The 20857-nt window shown below is 53.2% G+C and overlaps 1 protein-coding gene across 4 annotated transcripts; it reads right to left on the bottom strand.

The window, feature by feature from the left end:
• Nucleotides 1–300: 300 nt before the first annotated feature.
• Nucleotides 301–17588, bottom strand: Meak7 (MTOR associated protein, eak-7 homolog). 4 transcript variants are annotated; one of them, XM_060391884.1, is made up of 8 exons: nt 17239–17588; nt 12426–12594; nt 9158–9397; nt 8027–8171; nt 4610–5038; nt 2468–2586; nt 980–1159; nt 301–565 (listed from the first exon to the last, which is right to left on the bottom strand). In XM_060391884.1, exons 1-8 carry the CDS (start codon nt 17250–17252, stop codon nt 446–448), a joined length of 1416 nt encoding a protein of 471 aa, XP_060247867.1. In that variant the 5' UTR covers nt 17253–17588; the 3' UTR covers nt 301–445. The 4 variants fall into 4 exon arrangements, with proteins under 4 accessions (XP_060247867.1, XP_021510135.1, XP_060247868.1 ...); XM_021654460.2 differs by lacking the exon at nt 17239–17588 and adding an exon at nt 16752–16855; XM_060391885.1 differs by lacking the exon at nt 17239–17588 and adding an exon at nt 16592–16732.
• Between the last annotated feature and the right edge of the window lie 3269 nt (nt 17589–20857).

Raw genomic sequence — 20857 nt, 5'->3', positions numbered from 1 at the left:
CTTTGGAGTGGATGAAACTGGACAGTGATGGCTCAAGGTGTGATGGGCAGCTGCCCACCTGAGTAATCATCAGTCTTTCAGGATCGCTGGAGTCCATCTTAAAGTCTACAACTGTCTTCTTTGTCTTAAGATGCCATTGACAAAAAAAAAAAAAAAAAAAAAAAAAAGTATAAGGCCAAGGTTCTAACCTACACTCAGGGTCCCTGGGGGAAGACACCCATCAATTATGGCTTCAGAGGGATTTTTCTTGGCATGGCTGTGTTCGGATTAAGTATGTCCATGATAGAGTTGGGTGTGACCACGTAGCTCTGAGTTAAAGCTAAGCCAGAGTGAGAGCGGATGGTCTGGAGAGCTCTGCTTGACCCAGCAGTGAGGAACCGGGGTGCTTTGTGCATCCCTGGGGAAGTCTCCGCTGGTGCTCCAGGAAGTCCACTGTCCAGGAGCTTCAGTCATCACCATCATCATGGATTTCCCGCAGTCCCTCACTGTGACGGGTCCGTCCACTGGCCTCCAGCATGATCTGGGCTTCAGGATTTGAGTCAAGGATGCTCTTCTTGTTCTTGGCCTTGGGAAGAAAGGGAGTGGGTATGTTCAGGATGAACAGGAAGAGATATCAGCTCCCACCAACCTAGACCTCACAGTGACTCCCTCCCAGCGGTTGGCTTATCAGACTGGAGCCACAGGAGGCCAGGTGGCACGGGTACCCTGAAGTCTCCCCGGCTGGGATGCAATTGCCAGGGTCATGCAGAAACCCGCTGTTCTTGCACGCAGGTAGGGTGGGCCGGCTAGCTGGGCTGGGTGCAGAGCTTAGGGAGGTCCCCCTCTCTGAGGGAAACCCACACTCCACTCTGCTGCATGCATCCTGGCACAGCCCACAGCTGGAGGACAAGCTGTCCCTGGGTGGAGAAGCGGGCAGAGTGAAGAGTAAGCAGCAGAAAGGCCGTGGCTCTGCATGAGGTCACGGCCATGGAAAACTCACCAGATGGGTCTCTGAGAGGTTGCCAAGTCCCCACACCTCCATCTTGTCAAACTGGAATTCCTCCTGGGCAGACAGCTGTGGACTGTTGTAGGTGGTGCATGCAGGCTTGGCCTTGCTGTGTCCTTTCCCGAAGTCGGCGGCCACCCAAAGCCCAAAGTAATGGTGCTGCCCGCCCATGCCCTGCAGAGCAAGTGGGGCAGGCAACCGTGTCGCAGCCATTGGCAGGTCCAGAACTTCAGAAACAATGAGCTTCATCGCTCCAGAGAACCGGGAGGAGCCTGAGTTCTTGACTAGCCTGAGCTACAGACAGTTCCAGGCTAGCCTGTCTAAAAGACCTTGTCTCAAAAAGAGAGGGTGGGAGTGGAACCAGCCTGTGACACGGGGAAAGCAGGAACGTGGCGAGCAGTTTTCTTTGGCTGGGTTGTGATTATAATCATTTTCCCAGTTGCTAAGTGGTTATGGACCCCAGCGAACTACACCCCACAGCTCTCTGCAAGGCTACACACAGGGACAGCAGGCTAGAAAATCTGCAGACCCCCTGGGTGTCCTAGGCAGCACTCGGGGATGAGCTAAAGCACAGGGACCCCTGTGTCCTGTCCCCACGGGAAACCGACCTCCGCCCAGGAACTCTCCCTCAGAAAAGGTGGCAGGCTGGGAGCGGCAACTCAAATGCTTTTCCCACTGCCAGGCTCAAGCCCGCTGTAACCCGGCCTCCCGGACAGCTTTGTCCCAAGGTTGCCTCTGTCACACCCTCTTGTCCCTGGTGGGCCTGGGGTACATGTGGTGACCACCTGCTTCCATCTTGAACTGTGGGGGTCTGAGCCTAATGACTAATGGTTCTGTGGATACTGAGGCTACTCCTGAAGCTGACAGCCAGGCCTACTCTTGGAGGGGTCCCGTGCCTCAACTCTGGTGTCCTGGGAACCCAACCATGTCCCTCCCACTCACTTTGGCAGCCACTTGGGAGGGAAACCCTGACCCTCTCTAGCTGGCAGCCTTGGCTCTCAGCTCAGCAAGCACAGAGCTGGGCCTTCCCAGAAGACTCATCAAGAAGCATGGGGGGCGGGGGAGGCCAGCAGGTTGGATGGCTCTCACCCATGCCAAACATCCTTATGAGCATCTGTCATTGCTCACCTGCCTCTTCTCCCCTCTACCTTCCCCATTCATTTCTTCTCTCCTCCCCTCCCCTCCTCTCCCCTCCTCTCCTCTTATTCCTGTGGCTAGCAACAGGCAAGAAAATGGCCACCACATAGAGCCCATTTTCTGTGTCATGAAGTTATCACTAACTAGACCCAGTGCCCAGAGGCCCCGGGCACTGGGGCCCAGGGAAACGGCTGGACTGTTTGCACACAGACCAGGGGGAAATCCGGCAAAGGCATGGCTATTGCGAAGGAAGATGTGATCTGGCATTGGCTCTCAGCACATGCCGCAGGGGGACAGAACGCTCTTGCACCTGGCTGGTGGGACACCCCTCCCCCTCCTGCTTACCAGTCCGTTGGGCATGGTCTGCTGTCCCTGATTCAAGTACATGAAGTGGTCATTGTAACCCGTGTGCATGTACGTGGCCATGCTGGGGAGGACGGAGAACAGGAAACACTTGCTGTCCCCTGGAAGTGACGGAGAGCCAAGGAAAACAGTCACTGCCTCAGAACCTGACACCAAGAACTGCCAACACCAACAGGCTGCGCCTCAGGATGGAGCAACTAAGATCTTGCGCATCTTCAGAGGGAGGTATGGAGTGGTGATGAGAGGGCAGGCCCCAGACCCCACACAGGACAAGCCTTATGGATGTCTAGGAACTCAGGAGGAGAGGCTGAAGGCTCAACGATCTGATGACAGTGAATAGACAGTGTGGCCATCTGCAGACCAGGCGACAAGAGTTGAACCCAAGAGCTCCACCACCACATCCCATTGTCAGTGTGGACCATCTGCGGTGCACCAGGCTCAAGCCACAGAGCACATGGGGGTCTGGAAAGCGCCCTCTGCACCAGAGCCAAGCCTGCCTGTCTCAAAAGCACCGAGTCCTGCAGCAAAGGCTCCGGAGGAAGTGGGTTTCGTCTGAGACCTCACTCAACCCTCGAGTGGAGCCTGTAGGGGTACAGTGAGGTGGCAAGCTCAGCCTGACCCGGAGTCTCTAGTGGGGTTCAGGGCAACCGCTTCCTAGGACAACAGGGCAAACAGCACACGCATGCAGCAAGCCTCAACAAACCGACCTTTTCCCTCCCAGGCCTGTGGCCATCAGCCTGACCAGGAGCTCTCTGGGGATGGCAGTACCACCTGCACACACCTGGCACGACCCCTCCCTCCCCTTGCCCCGGCCTCCAGAGCTGGATTTGCAGGAGGAAGAGAAGGAAGTACTGAGGCACCATGATGGCACCTTGAGTGAAAGCTGGCTGTGTGTGGGCACAGGAAGCGGGTCCTCTGTGGGGACAGCTCCTGGGAGGGCAGTGAAGGAAGGGTACAGCTGACCCGGTTACACATGGCGCTTCTGCCATAAAAGCAGAAGGGGGAGGGGCACGCCAGGCCGCCACGGTCGGTAGCGGGCAGTGCAGCAAGCATATGCACCCCGTGAAGAGGTGGCTCACCCCATCCTGAGCATCTGTCTGGTGACACGTGACATCTGAGTCAGGGTTGACTCCCCCCTCCCCTTTCCAGGACCAAAGAAGGAGTCTGTGATGCCAGAAGAAGCATGATAGTCCTACCACAGCGTAGGAGCCAGGCGTGTGTGTGTGTGCAAACGTGCCATCTCCCCAGCCCTCCCAAGGTGACTTCAAGCCCTCAGGTTTAGGTCACTGCCATGATTCAAGTGTGAAATGTCCCCCGTGGGCTCGCTTGTCTGAACACATGGGGCTGTCTGGGGGTCACTATGGAACCTCTAGGCAGAGGAGGAGGGTTGCTGCAGAGACTCACAGGTTACTTCTGTCCTGCCCCCCACAAAATGTGTGTACCCGTGTTGTGCCTACACGTATGTATATGCATCACATGTGTGCATAGCGACCCTGGGGCCAGAAGAGGACATCAGATCCCCTGGAACTGGAGCTAGGCAGCTGGGAGCCGCCATGTAAGTGCGGGGACTCAAACCAGGGCTCTAACTTCTGAGCATCTCTCCGGCCCCACTACAATGCTCCTTAACCCACCAAGATGTAGGCGAGCAGCTGGCACCTGCTCTCGCTGCCTCGTCCACCATGATGACCTGTAACCCTGCAAACCCTGAGCCATGACACAGCCTCTTGGCAGGTAGTTGGTCATGGCAACAAAGATCAGTATCCTAAGCTTCACGTCAGTGGCTCCGATAAGACCCGGGCAACAAGCAACACGGGGATTGGGGATTATTTGTCTCATAACTAACTCCAGGTTATGGCTCATCATTTTGGGGAAGTCAAGGCAAGGACTCAAGCAGCTGGGCGAACCACAACCACAGAGAGGGACGGCATCCACAGTGCCCACTGGCTCTCAAGCCATTACTCTCATTACTCTTATACAGCTTAGCCCCCCCCCCACAAAATGGCACCACCACCAACGGGCAGGATCTTCCCACTTCTATTAAAGGCCTGTTCTGGCCGAGCCTAATCCCTTCCCAGGGAGTTAACACTGCCCGGCATAGTACCCCCTGCCGCCTGGGAGTCTTACCTTGGAACTGAGGCTTAACCTCCCAAGAGCAGGAGGCGAAGCCACCGAAGACGCAGCCGTCCTTGTCCTGGAGGACGAGCAGGCAGGGCCCCTGGTGCGTGATGCGGCTGCACAGCTGGGAGAAGCTCTGCCCGTGGAGCTGTGTGGAGAACAGCAGGCGCCAGACACGCCGGTGCTCGGCCTCCAGGTGGGAGTTGAGGTAGATGACGGCCAGCACGTCCAGGATGCTCTCAAACGGCCTCCCTCGGTCCACGTGGCACTCGGGGACCAGTGTGGAGAGGTCAAAGGATGAGCTCAGGAGGCGAAGGCCCCTGTGGACGACCACACTCAGAAACATGCCCACATGGGGCACGTGGAACACCCAGTCCTGGATCATGGCTTGGTCGCAGACCTGGTCCAGGGACTGAGGGCCCAGAAACTTGTGGCCATCTAAGGAAAGAGGGGATTGGCATTACTGAGCCCATTGTGTCACCTTACGGCCACTGTCCAAGCCTGCAAAGACCAAGCTAAAAGCCATAAGTCACTGGGAGGTGGCTCGTCCGAGCTGAGGCATGTCATAGATCTATTGAGCACTCCTAATTTTAAACAGCCGCTATGACGACTTACTGTGAAATAACGCAATATTCATGTTATATTGGAAGCATATTTTGGATATATTAGCAAAACTCACGTCTGTTTCTTTGTATAATTTTGTTCTTGTTGGAGAAAGGGTCTCATGTAATCCAGGCTGACCTCAAGCTCACTATACTGAGGATGGCCTTGAACTCTCATCCCTCTTGGCTCCACCTACCACATGCTGAGATTACACATGCGTGCCACAGCTGATTTATGCAGTGCCCGGGCTTGAAGCCAGGGCTTTGTGCACACCAGGCACTACTGACTGAGGCACAGCCTCAGGCCAACCTTTGTACTATTTTAATGTGACCACTAGAAAATCTGACATCTTGTGGGCTGGCCTGTTTCATTGGCTGGTACAGATTTGAACAGCTTGACCTCCGGTTTTTCCTCTCCTCAAACTGCCCTCTGGAAGACTGTGATGACAGGAGGCCTTTACAAGGAAGGCCAGCCTGGGAACCCCACAGCTCCAGTGACCACACCCAACCAAGGACTTTGGCCCCAAAGGTCAGCAGAAGGCTGGAGACCTGTACTGTTCCCTGGCAGGATGGGCTATGGCTCATGGAGCACCACTGGCTTGCCTGGGAAAGGCAGGTTTTACCAACTACTAACCACATCTCTTTCCAAAAATACCCAGTGTAGCTCTCCGTTACCTAACTCCAAAGAGTGGAGGTGACAGGGTAACCTGTAGGGCACCCCTGGATCTTGAATTCGGGGTCACTGGGTTTAAAGTGGAGGTTATGCTAGACCCTACTAAGCTGCCATGGAGACAGGAGGAACATACATAGTTGAACTCGCAGAAAGAGACGGAAGGCTCAGTTCACACCTCGGAATCCCAGGGAGTAGAACCCAGCTGTGAACTCAGCAAGGTTGGATTTATTTTATTTTGTTTTGTTTTGGAGACAGGGTTTCTCTGTGTAGGTCTGGCCATCCTAGAGCTCACTCTATAAACCAGGTTGGCCTTGACCTCAAAAGATCCGACTGCCTTTGCCTCCCAACTGCTGGGACTAAAGGCATGCGCCACTGCACCCTGTGGTAAGGTTGGATCTCCAACACCAGTGTCTCAAGTGCCTGGAACTCCTGCTCCAGAGGATCTGACACCCTCTTCTTGCCTCTACATGCTACACCCACTCCAGCGTCGTCAGTGTAGCATATCAATAGATTGTGCTACTAGATGGGAGATACGTTTTCTTCGGGAATACGCTCCCTGGAGGTCCCTGGCAAGTGTACCCCACCACCACCACCTAAGCTAAAAAGACATATTCTGAGATTTCTACGCTTTCTCGGTTGCGGTTGTGGGGTTGGATTAACGAGCCTTTTGATTTTTCTCTATGATTCTTGGAACAGCACAATTAACTATTCAAGGAAACATTTTTGATAGATTACTAAAAGCTTTAACAAGAATAGAATGGAAGAAAAATAATTTTAAGAGAAGTAATGAATCAGATTTAGTATTAAAGAGCATTACAAGAATAGTGAAAAAATAATGGGCTCCTCCTTAGGAAAAGAGAGCATAGGAAAGTACAGCTGGCTCGAGCATGCCTCCCTTTGGCCTCCTGTTTCTAAGGAAGATTATAAATCTTTAGCAAGACATATGGGAGGACGGTTAACACAGGTGTATTTAGACTTTGATGCAGAGAAAGATTTTGGCAGGTATCTGACTTAACTTCCTGACTTTCCTCTTCACTGGTTAGCAATAATGAAACTGCAGTTTGAGGTTTTTTTGTCCTTTGTTTGCTTTGATCAAAAAGTTTTTGGGCCAAGATTTCTTGTGGGTACTACTTTATGTTTGGCTACACTTTTGAGTTAAAATGTAAACTTTGTATTCTTGGTAAAAATCTAAGTGTTCTGGGAAGTATGCCAACTTTAAGGTGTTTCCTTATGTAATTATTATAAAATTATTAGCCTGACTTCAGTAAAATTGCAGCAGAATCAAACACTCTTCGGTGTGGCCTCTGTCATTTGCCTACCTGTGTCTAACCTGATATCCAAAACCCCTGATTCTCCCAAGGTTGTGGGACCCGGCTGGGTCAGTCCGTGGCATCTACAGGCACCCACACATATGTGCACACACAAATAAAACTGAATCCATAAACATCTTAAAACACTAGATGGGCCTGTCATGAGGGCACACACCTTTAATCCCAGCACTTGAGAGGCAGAGGTAGGAGGATCATTGTGAGTTCCAGGTCAGCCTGGACTACAAAGCAAGCCCAGGAGAGCCAAGACTACACAGAGGAACCCTGTCTTGAAAAAGCAAAAGAAAGAAAGAAAGGAAAAGAAAAAAACCCTACTACGACGGATAAAAACCAAAGCAGCACATGGCAGCCTCTGGGATGCAGCTGAAGGATTGTTCAGGAGGAAACTTTACAGCTATCAACACCTACATTGAAGAAAGGAGACCTCAAATTAATTATCTAAACCTTGCTAAAGAAACTAGGAATTCAGGGCAGCGGGGATCTCTGGCTTGGTAAAACGCTGTCAAGCAAAGCTGAAGGCATGAGCTCAGACCCCCAGCTGTGTCCCTCTGACCTCAGCACAGGAAGCGGCCCAGATGAGAGAATAAACAAGTGTTTACGGAATTATGGATGGGATGTAGCCAGGTAGAAATTATTAGAGCTGGCCTGGGGTGGGGGGCTGGGAGGCAAAGGGAGTTTAGTGCCCCAGGAAGATAAGGCTATTCTAAAATCTATCAGGCTTCTGTGTCTTAAGCTGATTGTGATAGCGGGTTAGATATAGCAACGTAATAACTATAGCCCGTGACTTTAAATTAACACCGACAGAGGACAGTCCCGCACTTGCCTTGAAACTTCATCTCTGAGAGCAGCTGGGCAGCCATGGCCTGCATACTTTCGGGGCACACCGTGGATTTCTTCCAAGTCCAGCCTCGAAGCTCAGGCCAGTGGATCAGCACATGCACCAAGGAGGCCACCAGGTCCTCTGCGAACTGGGAGATACGTCACTGTTAGAGCCAAGCCCTCCCTGACTTACTCCCAGCACGTCACGGTGAGGACAGTGACAGTTATCTTCTTAGCGTCAATCGAAATGGACCAGTGTGGGCATCGCCCGCCTTGTGTGGCCATTCACGTGTTCATTTCGTTTTTTTAAGATTCGTGTTTATTCTATGTGCATTGGTGTTTTTCCCGCATGTATGTCTGTTAAGGTGCCTGGTCCCCTGGAATTGGAGCTACAAACAGTTGTGAGCTGCCATGTGGGTGCTGGGAATTGAACCTGGGTCTTCTGGAAGAGCAGCCAGTGTTCTTAATCTCTGAGCCATCCTATCTACGCATTCTTTTTTTTTTTTTTTTAGCACTTCACATAGCCAGGACTGGCACCAAACTTGCTATGTAGCTGAGGATGACCTTGAACTCTTGATCACCCTGCCTCTCCCTGCCAAGTGCTGGTTTTACAGATGAGGGCCACTATACCGGTTTTTAAAGCTGCTGGGGATGGGATGGTGGGCCAGGTGGATGTTAGGCCAACATCCCACCAGGTGAGGATACATTCCTGGCTCCCCTTTTTGTAGAATTTTGACACAGGGTCTTACCAAGGTGGCCAGGCTGGCCTTCAGCCCTCTGACGCCAGGCCTGGCTTTCATTTCACTGGTAACACTTAGCCTACCTAGAAGCTTGCCAAAGTCCTAGTTCAAGAGTTCTGAATCGGGCTGGACAGATGGCTCAGAGGTTAAGAGCACTGGCTGTTCTTCCAGAGGTCCTGAGCGCAGTTCCCAGCAACCACACCGTCTATAATGAGATCTGGTAACCTCTTCTGGCATGCAAGCCTACGTGCAGGTGGAAAACTGTATATGTAATAAATAAATACATCTTGCAATCCTGTGGGCTCAGCATCCTGAGGCTGGTCAGCACCATGACGCTGCATTCACCTAAGCCGCTGGCTGTCCCAGATCCCCCACCCCTGGACACCAGCATCTACCTTCTGGATGTCTCTGGCCTTCACAGTACTCTCTGTAGCTGAGAGCATTTGGATAACCATATGGCCCTTCTCCTCGAAGCTGCCTTTCAACAGATGGGACAGGAACTCTGTGAACTGCTCCCGGGAAACATTCCCCTGGCTCCCCTGGTTCCCGTGTGCCTTCTGGGTCGCCTTGACCCTCCACATGCCATTATATAGTCTGGTGACCATCGCCTGGGGGAGATCCTCCTTGACATGGCTCTGTCGGGGACAAACAGAAGAGAGGGTCAGGCAGGGTTCATTGGAAACAAGCTGAGGACAAGGCCAACCACTGTCCCACAGATGCTGCCTGTGGCTGCATGACCTGCCTGTGACCCCATGGTACCATCTCCCCCAACCAGAGAAGTGTACTGGCTCAGGCTGGGGTGGAGCTCAGTGCTAGAGGGCTCGCTGCCGCGTGGAAGATCCAGGGTTTGATCTGCAGTGTGAGGTAAAATAAGCTGGGCGATGGCATTGCACACCTTTGGTCACAGCGCTCCAGGCAGGGGCAGGCAGATCTTTGAGAGTTCAAGACCAGCCTGGTCTACAGATCAAGTTCCAGGACAGGCAGGACTACACAGAAAAACCCTGTCTTGCAAAACCAAAAGAAACTCGTAAACCAGGAAAGAACCAAAGCACTCCAGCTCACCATGGGCATCAGGGACTGCCAGTATAGTCACAGCCCACCCCTCACACTCCAGTCTCTCCAGGCCAGACATCGCCTTCCTGCCTCTGCTACTCACGCCGCTTGGGGACCATATCCACAGATTCCCGTAGCCGCAGCACCGGTCTGAGCTCATGAACACGTGGGCCATGTCTGTGGGGAGCTGGTGTGATCTCTACACTGGGCCACTATGTATTAGCTGGCTCTTATTCCTTCCATGTTTTAAACTATTTTCACTCCTTGTGTCCCTTTGCATTGATGCAGAGGGGACCCAGAGCCACACAATTGCCAAGTGATTATTCTCCCACTGAGCTGCAACACCACCCATCAGACCGACCAACTCTTAAGACCTTAATGTTCTACAAATGGCTGGAGCATCACACCTGATGTGGTGATGAAGTGGAAAGAGAGTGTTTCTCACAGTCACAGGTGTCCGGCAGAGCAGGGTCAGGACACCAGCAGCTTGTCCCTTCTGAATGCTGCATTTGCTGCCAGGCTCCTCCCTCATACATGGTTGATCTGTCTGTTGCAACTACATGCATACAGTATGCTGGGCCTAGCTGCATCTGAGTCACCCACATATATGCATGCACACATACACTTATGCACAGACACCAAATCTGGGGCTCTGGTAACTTCTGGAGCAGCTGGTTGGCTGAACGTAGTTGTAAATGTAACTTTTATTTGCCCGATGTAATTGTCCTCTTGGAGGCTTTCTGACTCCATCTGCTAACCTAGGCCTAGTCCTGGAAGCTTCTAGCCTCTCTACACTCTACTCTAGGCCTAGGATGTTTTCAGCCTCTGAGACTTAGTGCTGAATAAGCTCATCCTTTTTAGCTCTTTTTGAGCTCTGCCTGGCTGGTCCAACTCAGCTGTTGTTGACTCCTCTCCCAGTTTACTTATTCAATCTGGTTTCTTTCTCGGCCTCTACATTGCTCTGCATGGCCTCAAACTAACCCCAGCAATCTGTTCTAATCTCCTGGCTCCTTCTCATTCTCTAGTTCATTCTGTCTTCACCTGCATCTCGTTCATTTTCTCTTCAACCTGTTTCTATAAAACTCTACCGGTAAAACTGCCTCTTCTCTTCCTACTCTGCTCTAACTAGCCTCCCTTTCCTGTGCTGTTCTTGGGAGAGTTGGGCATTTCCTATTCTGTCAAATCCTTCTGTGATTCGTCACTTTTTCTGCCACTCAATTAGATATCACTTTCAAACATGGGTTCTTCTTTCCACAAACTGACCTCGCCTTCATTGTTTGGGATTAAAGGTTTGTACAAGGGCATGTCTGTATATTCCAGCCAGAGGGATTAAAGGTGTATGCTAAGGGCTGAGCCACACCACAACTAGTAACAGGTTCTTTCAGGAAATAACACAATCTCTGGATTCACAGTGTGATCAAATATCCTGCAACACGTGACTGTGGGTCCCTCAAGGCCCATCAGTTATCTTCTGCCATGCTCCAGAACAGCGGTTCTCAACCTTCCTGATGCTGCGACCCCTTTGATGCAGTTCCTCCATTGTGCTGACCCCAACCTTGAAATTATGTTGTTCCTTCATAACTGTAATTTTGTTACTGTTACAAATAATAATGTAAACATCTGTTTTCTGATGGTCTTAGGCAACCCTGTGAAAGAAGTGGTTGGCTCCAGGGGGGTCACAATCCACGGGTTGAGAATCGCTGCTCTGGAAGCTGAGCCTTTAGAATGGCTTTGCACACTGTACCCAGTCCCGGGCCTCCGGGGTAAGCTGATACTTGCTTGTGTCCATGTCTTAAGGGGCAAGGGCACACCTGCTCAAGGATGCTCACCCTGAGGGCATAGCCACTTCTCACTTCTTACAATGAGACTTTGGCACTAGGCGAGAAGTGCTGTGACATTCCCCGATGTCAGGGTCACATTCTATAGGTGACAGAAAGCTGAGGCGTCAAGCGTGGCTCTAGACCACCCAGGAGGAGGAAGCTGTTCTTCCTCTCAAGTTGTGACAAGTTAGAAATGTGCTGAACGGCCCAGTGACAGTCCATTCCAAGTCCCCTCTCTCCTCCTTTCTCCCCCTCCCTCTCCCGCTCTCCTTCCCTCCATCTTTCCCTCTGACCCTTCTTCCTGTTTTCTGAGACAAAGCCTCCCTATAGCCCAGGATCAAATTTTCAGCAGCCGTTTTTTTGGTCAGCCTCCTGAATGTGGGGCCCAGGGGCAGGTCCCCATACCTGGGTCCCAGGCCCTCGCTCTGGTTCATATAATAAGACACTGTGCTTTCACACTTTCACACTGAGCCCAGCACTCAGAGGGCTAAGAGGGGAGAATCACTATCCATCCAAGGCCACCCTGGGCTATACAATGGGTTCCAGGCTAGGCCAGTGTTGGCATACGCCAAGACTCTGTCTCAAAAAAACGGGGTAGGGGTGTTGTTTGTACATGGCCCATGGCGAGTTTTCACCCTTAAGGACAGAGCAGTGTAGTCACAGAGCCCACGATGCCAAAAAAAACAAAAACAAAACAAAAAAAACAACCAAGGACCCTTCACCAAAAATCGGCTTTTTGGTGCTTGGCACAACTGCAGACCCTAAATCCCCTCCACATGGTCGCTCTTGCCTTCAGTGCCTCCAGAGAGAATGTCCCCGATGCCGAGCCGCCTTTATTAGCTGTCAGGGCGTCAAACAGCCTGTCCACCTCAGCCTGCTCCTCAGGCAAGAACCTTGAGCGCGTCTTCGGACTCGAATGGCTCTTAGCATTCCCCATCTTGCCTGCTTGCTGGAACTCTCTGCAGACCAGAAAGAGAGAAAAACCCCAACATGAGAGTCACAGAAATATTGAAAGACCACGGTCAGTGAATGACCACTTACTGTAAGACGCAACTTAAACACTCTTGATGGACATTTTCATTTGTTGGGGTAAAAATTAGCAGCTGACACAGTGAAGTACAGGGGCCCCATTCTGATCCCTCGAGTCAACTGAAGCAGCCTGGATTCCTTCTAGAAGCACACTGCTTGGCCTGGTGTGGTAGCACTGCCCATAATCCTAACCTATGGGAGACTGAAGCAGAGGAGGTAATGGTGGCTGTGAGCTTGAGGCCAGCCCGGGCTACATGGTGATGTTTTAGCACTTAGCAATACCTTACTCCTTTTCGTGGCTGAATAACATGCCACTGTATGGACGTACCACATTTTGTTCACCAATCACTAACTGGCAAGCATCTGGGCTACTTCTACTATGGGGCTATTAGAGATGGTTGCTGCAGTCCCTTGCACTTGAGCCCCTCCCCACATGCTCAAGTCTCAGACACAGGAGAGTGGAACTTTGATGTTTTAAGGAGCTGCCATCTTGTTCTCCAATTTACATTCCCACCAGACCAGCAAAAGGCCCCACTCTCTCCACATCTTTGCTGTCTTTTGGGGAGCTGGGGCCCTGCTCTTGACAGGCTTCCATGCTACTAAGCTCCCCCAGGAGACATGTCCCTCCAAGGGCTCATGGGAACACTGATCATAAAGACAGGAGAGGGGGCTCACCCAGTCCCGCCCCCTGCCAACACAACACTCTCAGCGGCAGCTCCAGCCTACACTCAGGGCACGAAGCACTGGGCTGGCCTCCCCTTGAGAGCAGGCAGCAGCACAGCTGAAGCCCTTCCCTCCAGGGACACGGCCTGTGCTGTCACACTGAGCAGACCCCTGCGGACCACAACCCTTCGAAGCAGCTCAGCCATCTGGGACTCAGGTTATCGGTCTCCCCAGGCGAGTTTTAAACAGCCACTGACTTCCAGAGAGGAGAGATGGGGCAAAGTCAGAGTTGTTTCGGGGAAGGATGGAGCCCTGCACTCAGGAGGGGGACAGTAAAGAAGAGCATGCTCTGGGACAGCCAGAAGAATGGACCTCACAGGGCGGAACGGATGGCTTCTACAGCTCACTCAAGCCATCAGGCCACCAGGAACCCTGTGGGGACCACTTCAAAGTGTTCTGAGGCAGGGTTGGGCCATCTACAATGGAAAATGCCAACACAGCCCTAGGCCTGGGGTCAGAGCTGTAGACTAGGCTGTGGGGAGGGCTCAGGATGGACTCCAAGCTGTCCTGAGTGGTGGTAGTGGAGAGACTCCAAGGGAAGGGACAGTGTAGTGGCTTTTGGGGTTTTTTGTTTGTTTGTTTGTTTGTTTGTTTTGAGACAGGATTTCTCTGAGTAGCCCTGGCTGTCCTAGAACTCCCTCTGTAGACCAGGCTGGCCTTGAACTCAGACCTGCCTCTGCCTCCTGAGTGCTAGGATTAAAGGCGTGAGGTACCACTTCCAGACACTTAGTATTTTAACTTCTACCCAAGAAGCAAGAGGGTAGAGAAGGGCTTGGGCATATCAGGAAGAGTGGTTGGTGGCCGTGGAGACGGGCAGAGACAGACACCGGGTCATGTGTATCCAAACATGCTGCCTGCTCTCATCTGTGCAGCCTGGCCTTGCCCTGCAGAGGGAGTCTGCTGCTGCAGACTGTCTGCACGCCTCGGGAGAGCCCTGCCCTGCCCTTAGTGCAAGGTGGTTGTCAGCTGACACACAGAAAACTCACCAAGGGCTGAAGGCCGAGCACACCCCAATAGCCCTGGGCCTTTCCAGGATATCACCTGTGGCTACAAGTGTTTGGGGTTTTATTTTTCCTCTTACCAAAGGGCGCTTGAATTTACCAAGTCACTGAAAACCTTATCTGTTTCTCCCTGCACTCTCCTGCAGATGACAGATGTTTTGACAACACACAGGCACATAATAGTTCCCCCCTGCAGGCTGGCCTTCATGCCTCAAAGCATTCCTGCTTGTCCCACTCCTAGCCTGGTGGTGATATCTGTAATCCAGGCTTTTGGGGGGCTGTGGTGGGGTAGTGAGTTCAAGGCCAGCCTGGTTCCCATAGTAAGGCCCCGTCCTTCTCAGTCAGTCAGTCAGTCAGTCAGTCCAGAAGCAAGCAGGGATCAGAAGGCCTGAGGGCTTCTGACAGAGTTGTATCTCACCTAAGTGTCAGACTTCAAGAAGCCTACTGAGGACTGGAGCAATGGCTCGGCAGTTAAGAGTATTATCTCTCTCCCAGAGGTCCTGAGTTCAATTCCCAGCAACCACATGGTCATGGTAGCTCACAACCATCTATAATGGGATCTGATGCCCCCTTCTGGCATGCAGGTGAACATGCAGATAGGGGACTCATATACACAAACAAACAAATATATCGAGGAGGAAGAAGCCTACTAAAGGCATGGTATGTAGCCTCCTGTCAGGGATGGAGGCTCAAGGCTGGCTGGTGGCGGCTCCCACCAATCAGGCCCCAAAGGCATCATGAGATGTCAGAATCACCTTTGCAGGGTGGATTCCTTCCTCCTCGTCAACCCTTACTGTCCTTCTCCAGCTCTTTTTTCCAACTGTTCAGCATTTGCCACTTTTCCTGGGAAGCCCCTCCCACTCACGATGCAGCGATCCGGTGCCATCCTGACCTCCAGCCCACAAGCTTGGAGGCACCCCAAGACTCCTCCAAGTGCTGTAAACCAATTCCTTCACTCCGCTCAGAGGTCACGTCCTCTGAGGACCTCCCTGGTGGTCCTCACTCAGGGGTGAGCCCATCCCTCCTCTTGTCCTGCTTTGTCCTCCATGGCAACCTGACACCTGACCCCCACGGCCCTTCCCCAGGCCATGCGTGTGTCTCCTGGCTCCAATCTGAAGGTTACAAAAAGGGACCCAGCTCCACGACCACTGTCCTGTGCCTTAGCGAGGAGCAGAGCCATTTTTCTTTTCAGAAGTGGCAGTGGGGGTGAGGGCGGGAGGTTGCTCCACAGTCACTGTGCAGAGGCCAGGGACATTGCTGAACGCCTCACAGGGAGACCCTGACCACCACAGTGCATCTAACCATGGCTTGATGGGAACACAGGGTAGGGACCAAACAGGAGGGGCCCCTCGAAGGTCACCCACAGTCACAGCCCTGGCCATTCTCCACACAGCAGGGCCTGAGTTCCGCAGTCACACTCTGGGCACGGGTAGCCTCATCAAATACTTGTTCCAAAACAATGGACACATGACTGCTTTCCCACCAGGGTACAATCAAGGGCCAGGTCTTTGCCTGACCAGATCTCATGTCTCTTAAACCCACCTGTGCGAGTCCTTGAACAATCCAGTCTCAGCCACAGCCCATCCTCAATACACCAGCACCATCGGTAGCTAATCACGGTCCTTGCCCTCCCCCAACCAGGTGATCCATTCCCAGAGGAGCGCAACCTCTCCCCAGCTGTGAAATCCCATCACCAAGTCACGTCTCCACGGCCTAAGTGGAGTTTGCCTTGCCACGCTTTAATAAGCGTGGGTGAACCTTTAACATTAGGGCATCAGGCTGAATGAAGCCATCCAGGACACCTGCTCGTGCTTCCTGGCCGCCAAAGACAGACACAGCTGGGCCCACGATGATAGAAAGATAGAAAGGGGGTCCCCGAGTCTGTCCTGAAGAATAACAATGCCAAGTCTTTACAGCCCCAAGCTGGTGGCAGGCTGGGGTGTGCCTCGGGGCTCTTCCATTAGGGCCTCCAAGGGATCATGACCCTCTGCCTGGTTCCTGGGGCAATCTGAACAGCCTGACCAAGCCCATGCTGAGTCCTGGAGCCCACTGAGGCCTCTGCGGCTGACCGCCCTTCTTCCAGCCCAGCCCAGCCCCGCGCAGGGGTGCAGGCCAGGGCGTCTCCCCCTAAACTTGGTTTTGAGCTCCCCTCTGAAAGGAACCCCGCTGGGTTTGTCTTGGAAAACAAGGTAAGCCCACAGACCCCTTCGGAGCCCAGCTTCACCCTTCCCGGGCGCTCTCTGCTTCTCTGACAGTAGCCTTAACTGTGGGAAGGCTCCTTGGCGGCTTGCTCGGGCCACCCAGCAGGACTTCCCTCCTTGAACTGTCCCCAGCCTCGCCCGGGTCTCCTCCCCCCGGCTCACCAGCTACAGCCCACAGGGACCGAGCTTCTTCCGGTGCGTCCAGGGCAGCAAGGTTCCCTGGGTCGCCCAGCCCATTCCCTACCAACAGCGCTGATGGACGGTCACAAGCACCAATTGGGGAAGGGCCACTTAGAGGTGGAGCCCGAGGCAGAGATCAACCAATGGAGTTGCAGTTCACATGGAGTGGGCGGAGCCTGAGGGCGGAGAACCTGAGTCTGCAGGGAGGAGCAACTGAGTATTCGGGACAGCCGCTCGGGTTCTGGGAGGGCGGTGCCTGGGGCGTGAGGGGGTGCTGGGAAGCGGCCGAGGGGCTGGGAGCCTAGCAGGGATCTAAGCGCAGGGGGGTTGATAGAAGATGGCTCCCAGCTGGGAGCAGATTAGAGGAGCTGGCAGCAGAGGAACGGGGAGCACCGCAGGGATGTGGGAGGAGAAAGCCTAAGCTGGGGCTAGCCCCCCAGAACTAGGGTGGAAAAGCTGAGCGTCTTACCTCCTGCAGTCCATCCTGCTGGCTAGTGGAGCGTCTGACACAGAGAAGCAGACGCCGACCGGCCTTGTCCCCAGGAGTGGGAAAGCTTTCCTTCAGCCCTTCTGGGCCTTTTCTGAGGCTGCTCACAGACACAGCCGAGGCTGGGTGCGGCGTAGCTCCGGAATTCGAGGCTGGGTGCAGGGGAGCGCCAGAATTCTCAGCAGCGATGCCCCCTCACTGACGGGCAGCCTCTTGAGAACTCCACCGTCCCAGTCGCGCAGGAGAACTACTCCCAAGCCCACAGCAACGGAAGCTTTGCTGTTTGAAATTGTAGCCTGAAAAATGACACCAGGGGAGAAGTTAAGAACACTTGCTATTCTAGAAGAGGATGCAGGTAAAGCTCATGCCTGCTTCTTACTCCAATTCCAGGGGATCCGACGCCCTCCCCTGGCCTCCAGAGGCATAGCACACACGTCATTTTTTTTAGCGACATCAACCGAGCAGAGTGTGGTGGCTCACACCTGTAATCTCAACACTCCAAGAGGCCTAGACAGGGGGCTTGCTGCAAGTTTGCAGCCAGCCTGGGATAGAGACATTGGAAGTTTTGAAAAGGAGAGCAGAGAGGAGGAAGCAAAGGAGAAAAGAAAATGGGCAGCTAGTTCCCCCCAGTGGACTGAAGTCACATGACCATCAAAAGCCTGCAGCCTTTGGCTCAGCCAAGCTTCACTAGTGCTTTCTCTTCTCAGCATCCCACAGCCAGTCCTTGAGAACCAGGAGCCTAGTCCTGGCCTTGCTTGAGATGTCTTGTATTGACTTGAGGCCCACCCTCCTACGAGCCCCTGTGAAAACTACCTGAGTCAGTGGGAACAGCCTCAAGCTATGTTAGACTCCATGAGCCATCATGGGGGAGTCAGGCTAAGCCAGCTAAGACAGCCCTTGAGTCCTCCAGGGCAGCATGGGTCTTCAGTCTATGACATACGGCCTCATGTCAGGCCACAACCCCTGCCCTCAGCACCCTCCTTCCTCATTCAGCCCCCACCTGACGTGTATAAACTTAAGAGGTGCACATCTTTAATCCCAGCACTCGGGGGGCAAAGGCAGGCAGAGTTTGAGGCCAGCCTGGTCCATAAAGTGAATCCAGGACAGTCAGGGCTACACAGAGAAACCCTGTCTCCGTAAGCCAAAAAATTAAAGATGCCAATTGGCTGTTTAGACCTAAGAGTTCGTCCACGCATGCTAATTTCTGTGTCATGGGTCAACCATCTCTCCAAGCCTTTCATAATGAGAAGCCAGGGTCCCTCTTCTGAGCCGGGACACAGCTAGGGACACACAGCTAGGACATAGGCAGTCCTGATGCCAAGCTGGGGGCTCTTTCCGTTGTAACCTGGCTTGGTGTCTTGGCAGTCATTTCCAGGGAAGAGAGTGCCCTGTGGGTTCAGACCTCAGGAGCTCGTTGTTGTTGTAGGCCACAGCGTAATGTCAGAGGACAATGTCAGAGGGCATTGCTTCTCTCCTTGCACCGTACAGATGCTGGGGACTGAAGTCATGTCATAAGACTTGGTGGTGAGCTACCTTACCCACTAGACCATCTTGCTTGGCCCTGTGGTTTTGTGCGTGTGTGTGTGTTTGTGTTTTAGGATGCAGTCTCTCTAAACTTTCAATCCTGCCTCCGCCTCCCAAGCGCTAGGATGATAGGCACATGTCCAGCCTGGGAGCATGAGCAGGTAGCCTTGTTTCTAGAGGCCCTGTGAGGTCTGCCCATGCTGGGCAGGAGAAGCCCCTGGAAAAGGCATCTAAGACCGGCCCTGTCCAGGGATTCTGCTGCACTCTGAAGCAGTGACCCAGCATAGGCAGCCCTCTTCTGGTCAGAGTCCCCGGAACTCTGCACACGTGATGCCTGAAGGACACAGACTCAAGGCAGGCAGATATGAAAACAGTGGGAAGGGCTCTGTCTCTCTGCGCCCTCATTCCTGGCTGCTGCCATCACACATCCCACTGCTATGCCCACACTGTACCACACTGCAGCCTCCTGTCTGACCTGCTGCCATCTCGCTCCATGTCTACTCAGTGGCCAGGGCCACCCTAAAAGGAAGATGTCATCACACCACCCCTCCCTGAGAGACTCTTAAGGCTTCCTGCAGCGGTTCACAACACTCATTTTTCAAATTCACCTGCCACCAGATTTCTCATGTCAGCCGGGGTTGCCCTCCTCCTCACTCCATGACAGCCAGCCTCAGCTACAGCCAGTGCCTGGAACCCTTCAGCCTTTCCTCTCCCGGCATCCCCCTGATCGGAGCAGCACCACACGGCCGCATTCAGTCCTCCTCATCCTGTGATCCCTGAGCTATCTTCTGCATCCCCACTGTCCCTGCCACTGTTTGGCCTGGCTGTACTTCTCTCCTTCCAACCTCCTATAAAGACACCGGTCAGCCCTGCTGCTGTTCCCTCAGCAGGCGCCAGCCTAGCTTCTGGGACGTGACCAATTGCTCACAGCAGCAGGTCCAGGTGAGGACCTGGGACAGATGAGCCTGCTGCCTAGAGTCGGCACAGATGGGGCCTTTGCAAGGCAGCAGGAGCCGAGCAGTGAGAGCCCACGGGGCTTCAACAGGTGACCGGGAAACCACCAGCCCTGTGCACTGTGGGCTAGATGGCAGAAGCAGGAAGGTGCGAAAGGGGGCCATGAGGTCAAAGGCAGAGGGACACATGGGCCAGGCTCAGGCGGAGCAAAGCTGCATGCTCCCAACATGGCCATGTCCTAATCTGTAGCCCCTTTGCACATGCCCCCTCCCACAGCCAAAGGGACTCTGCGGGTGGGACCGAGCCCAGGACCTTGAGATGAAGAGAGCATCTCAGGCTCAGGTGGACCCAGCTCATAATAACGTGAGCATAGTGCTGATGCTAGCAATCACTGGGGGTGCAGGAGAAAAAGAGGGAGACCCCGCACCTGCCCCCTGTAGACCTTAATGAATTGAAATTACTCTCAATATAGCGACTCTGGGACCTGACTGCTTATGCATTGACAGAAGAAAATACATAAAAGCCTTTGGGGAGGGAGCTCGGGGCTCTCTGGGGGGAAGGCAGTCAATTCCCCATCATCTCCAAGCAGGACAGGGCAGGGGGAGCAGGAAATGAAGCCCCAAAAGATGCCTAGGGTCAAGTTCAAAGGGATGCATCAGCCCTGTGTCCAACTCAAAGTACAGGCAGAGGCTGTTGTGCTCAAGAGTCCTAACCTTATTCTGCAGGTTTTCCCCCCTGGATAAGGGCCACCAGAGGGCAGGAGACAGGCCCCGCCACTCTGCCCCACAGACCCATGGGAAAGTTCTTCCTAAGTACAGCAAGGCCATATAGCCTTGTGTCCACTAGGTGGCACTCTTGATTGCTGCAAACACTGTCAAAAAATAAATATAAAATAATATGGCTTTGCAGGGCCTGATGGCACACTGTGCCTGTAATCCCAGCGCTCAGGAGTTGACACAAGAAGATTGAGGTTCGATGCCAGCTTCAAGGACATGAACCCTGTTCTCAAATCAACGTAATTTTTTTGTTGTTGCTTTGTTTTTTAAGAATGCAAAATGTGGGAGCTGGAGCTGGACTCAGGGGTTAATGGCACTAACCGTTCTTCCACGGGACCCAGCGTCCG

Source organism: Meriones unguiculatus, chromosome 10 (assembly GCF_030254825.1).
Source record: "Meriones unguiculatus strain TT.TT164.6M chromosome 10, Bangor_MerUng_6.1, whole genome shotgun sequence".
Taxonomy (NCBI): domain Eukaryota; kingdom Metazoa; phylum Chordata; class Mammalia; order Rodentia; family Muridae; genus Meriones; species Meriones unguiculatus.
The sequence above is the reverse complement of the archived record's forward strand: the minus strand, read 5'-3'. Positions and strand labels throughout refer to the sequence as shown.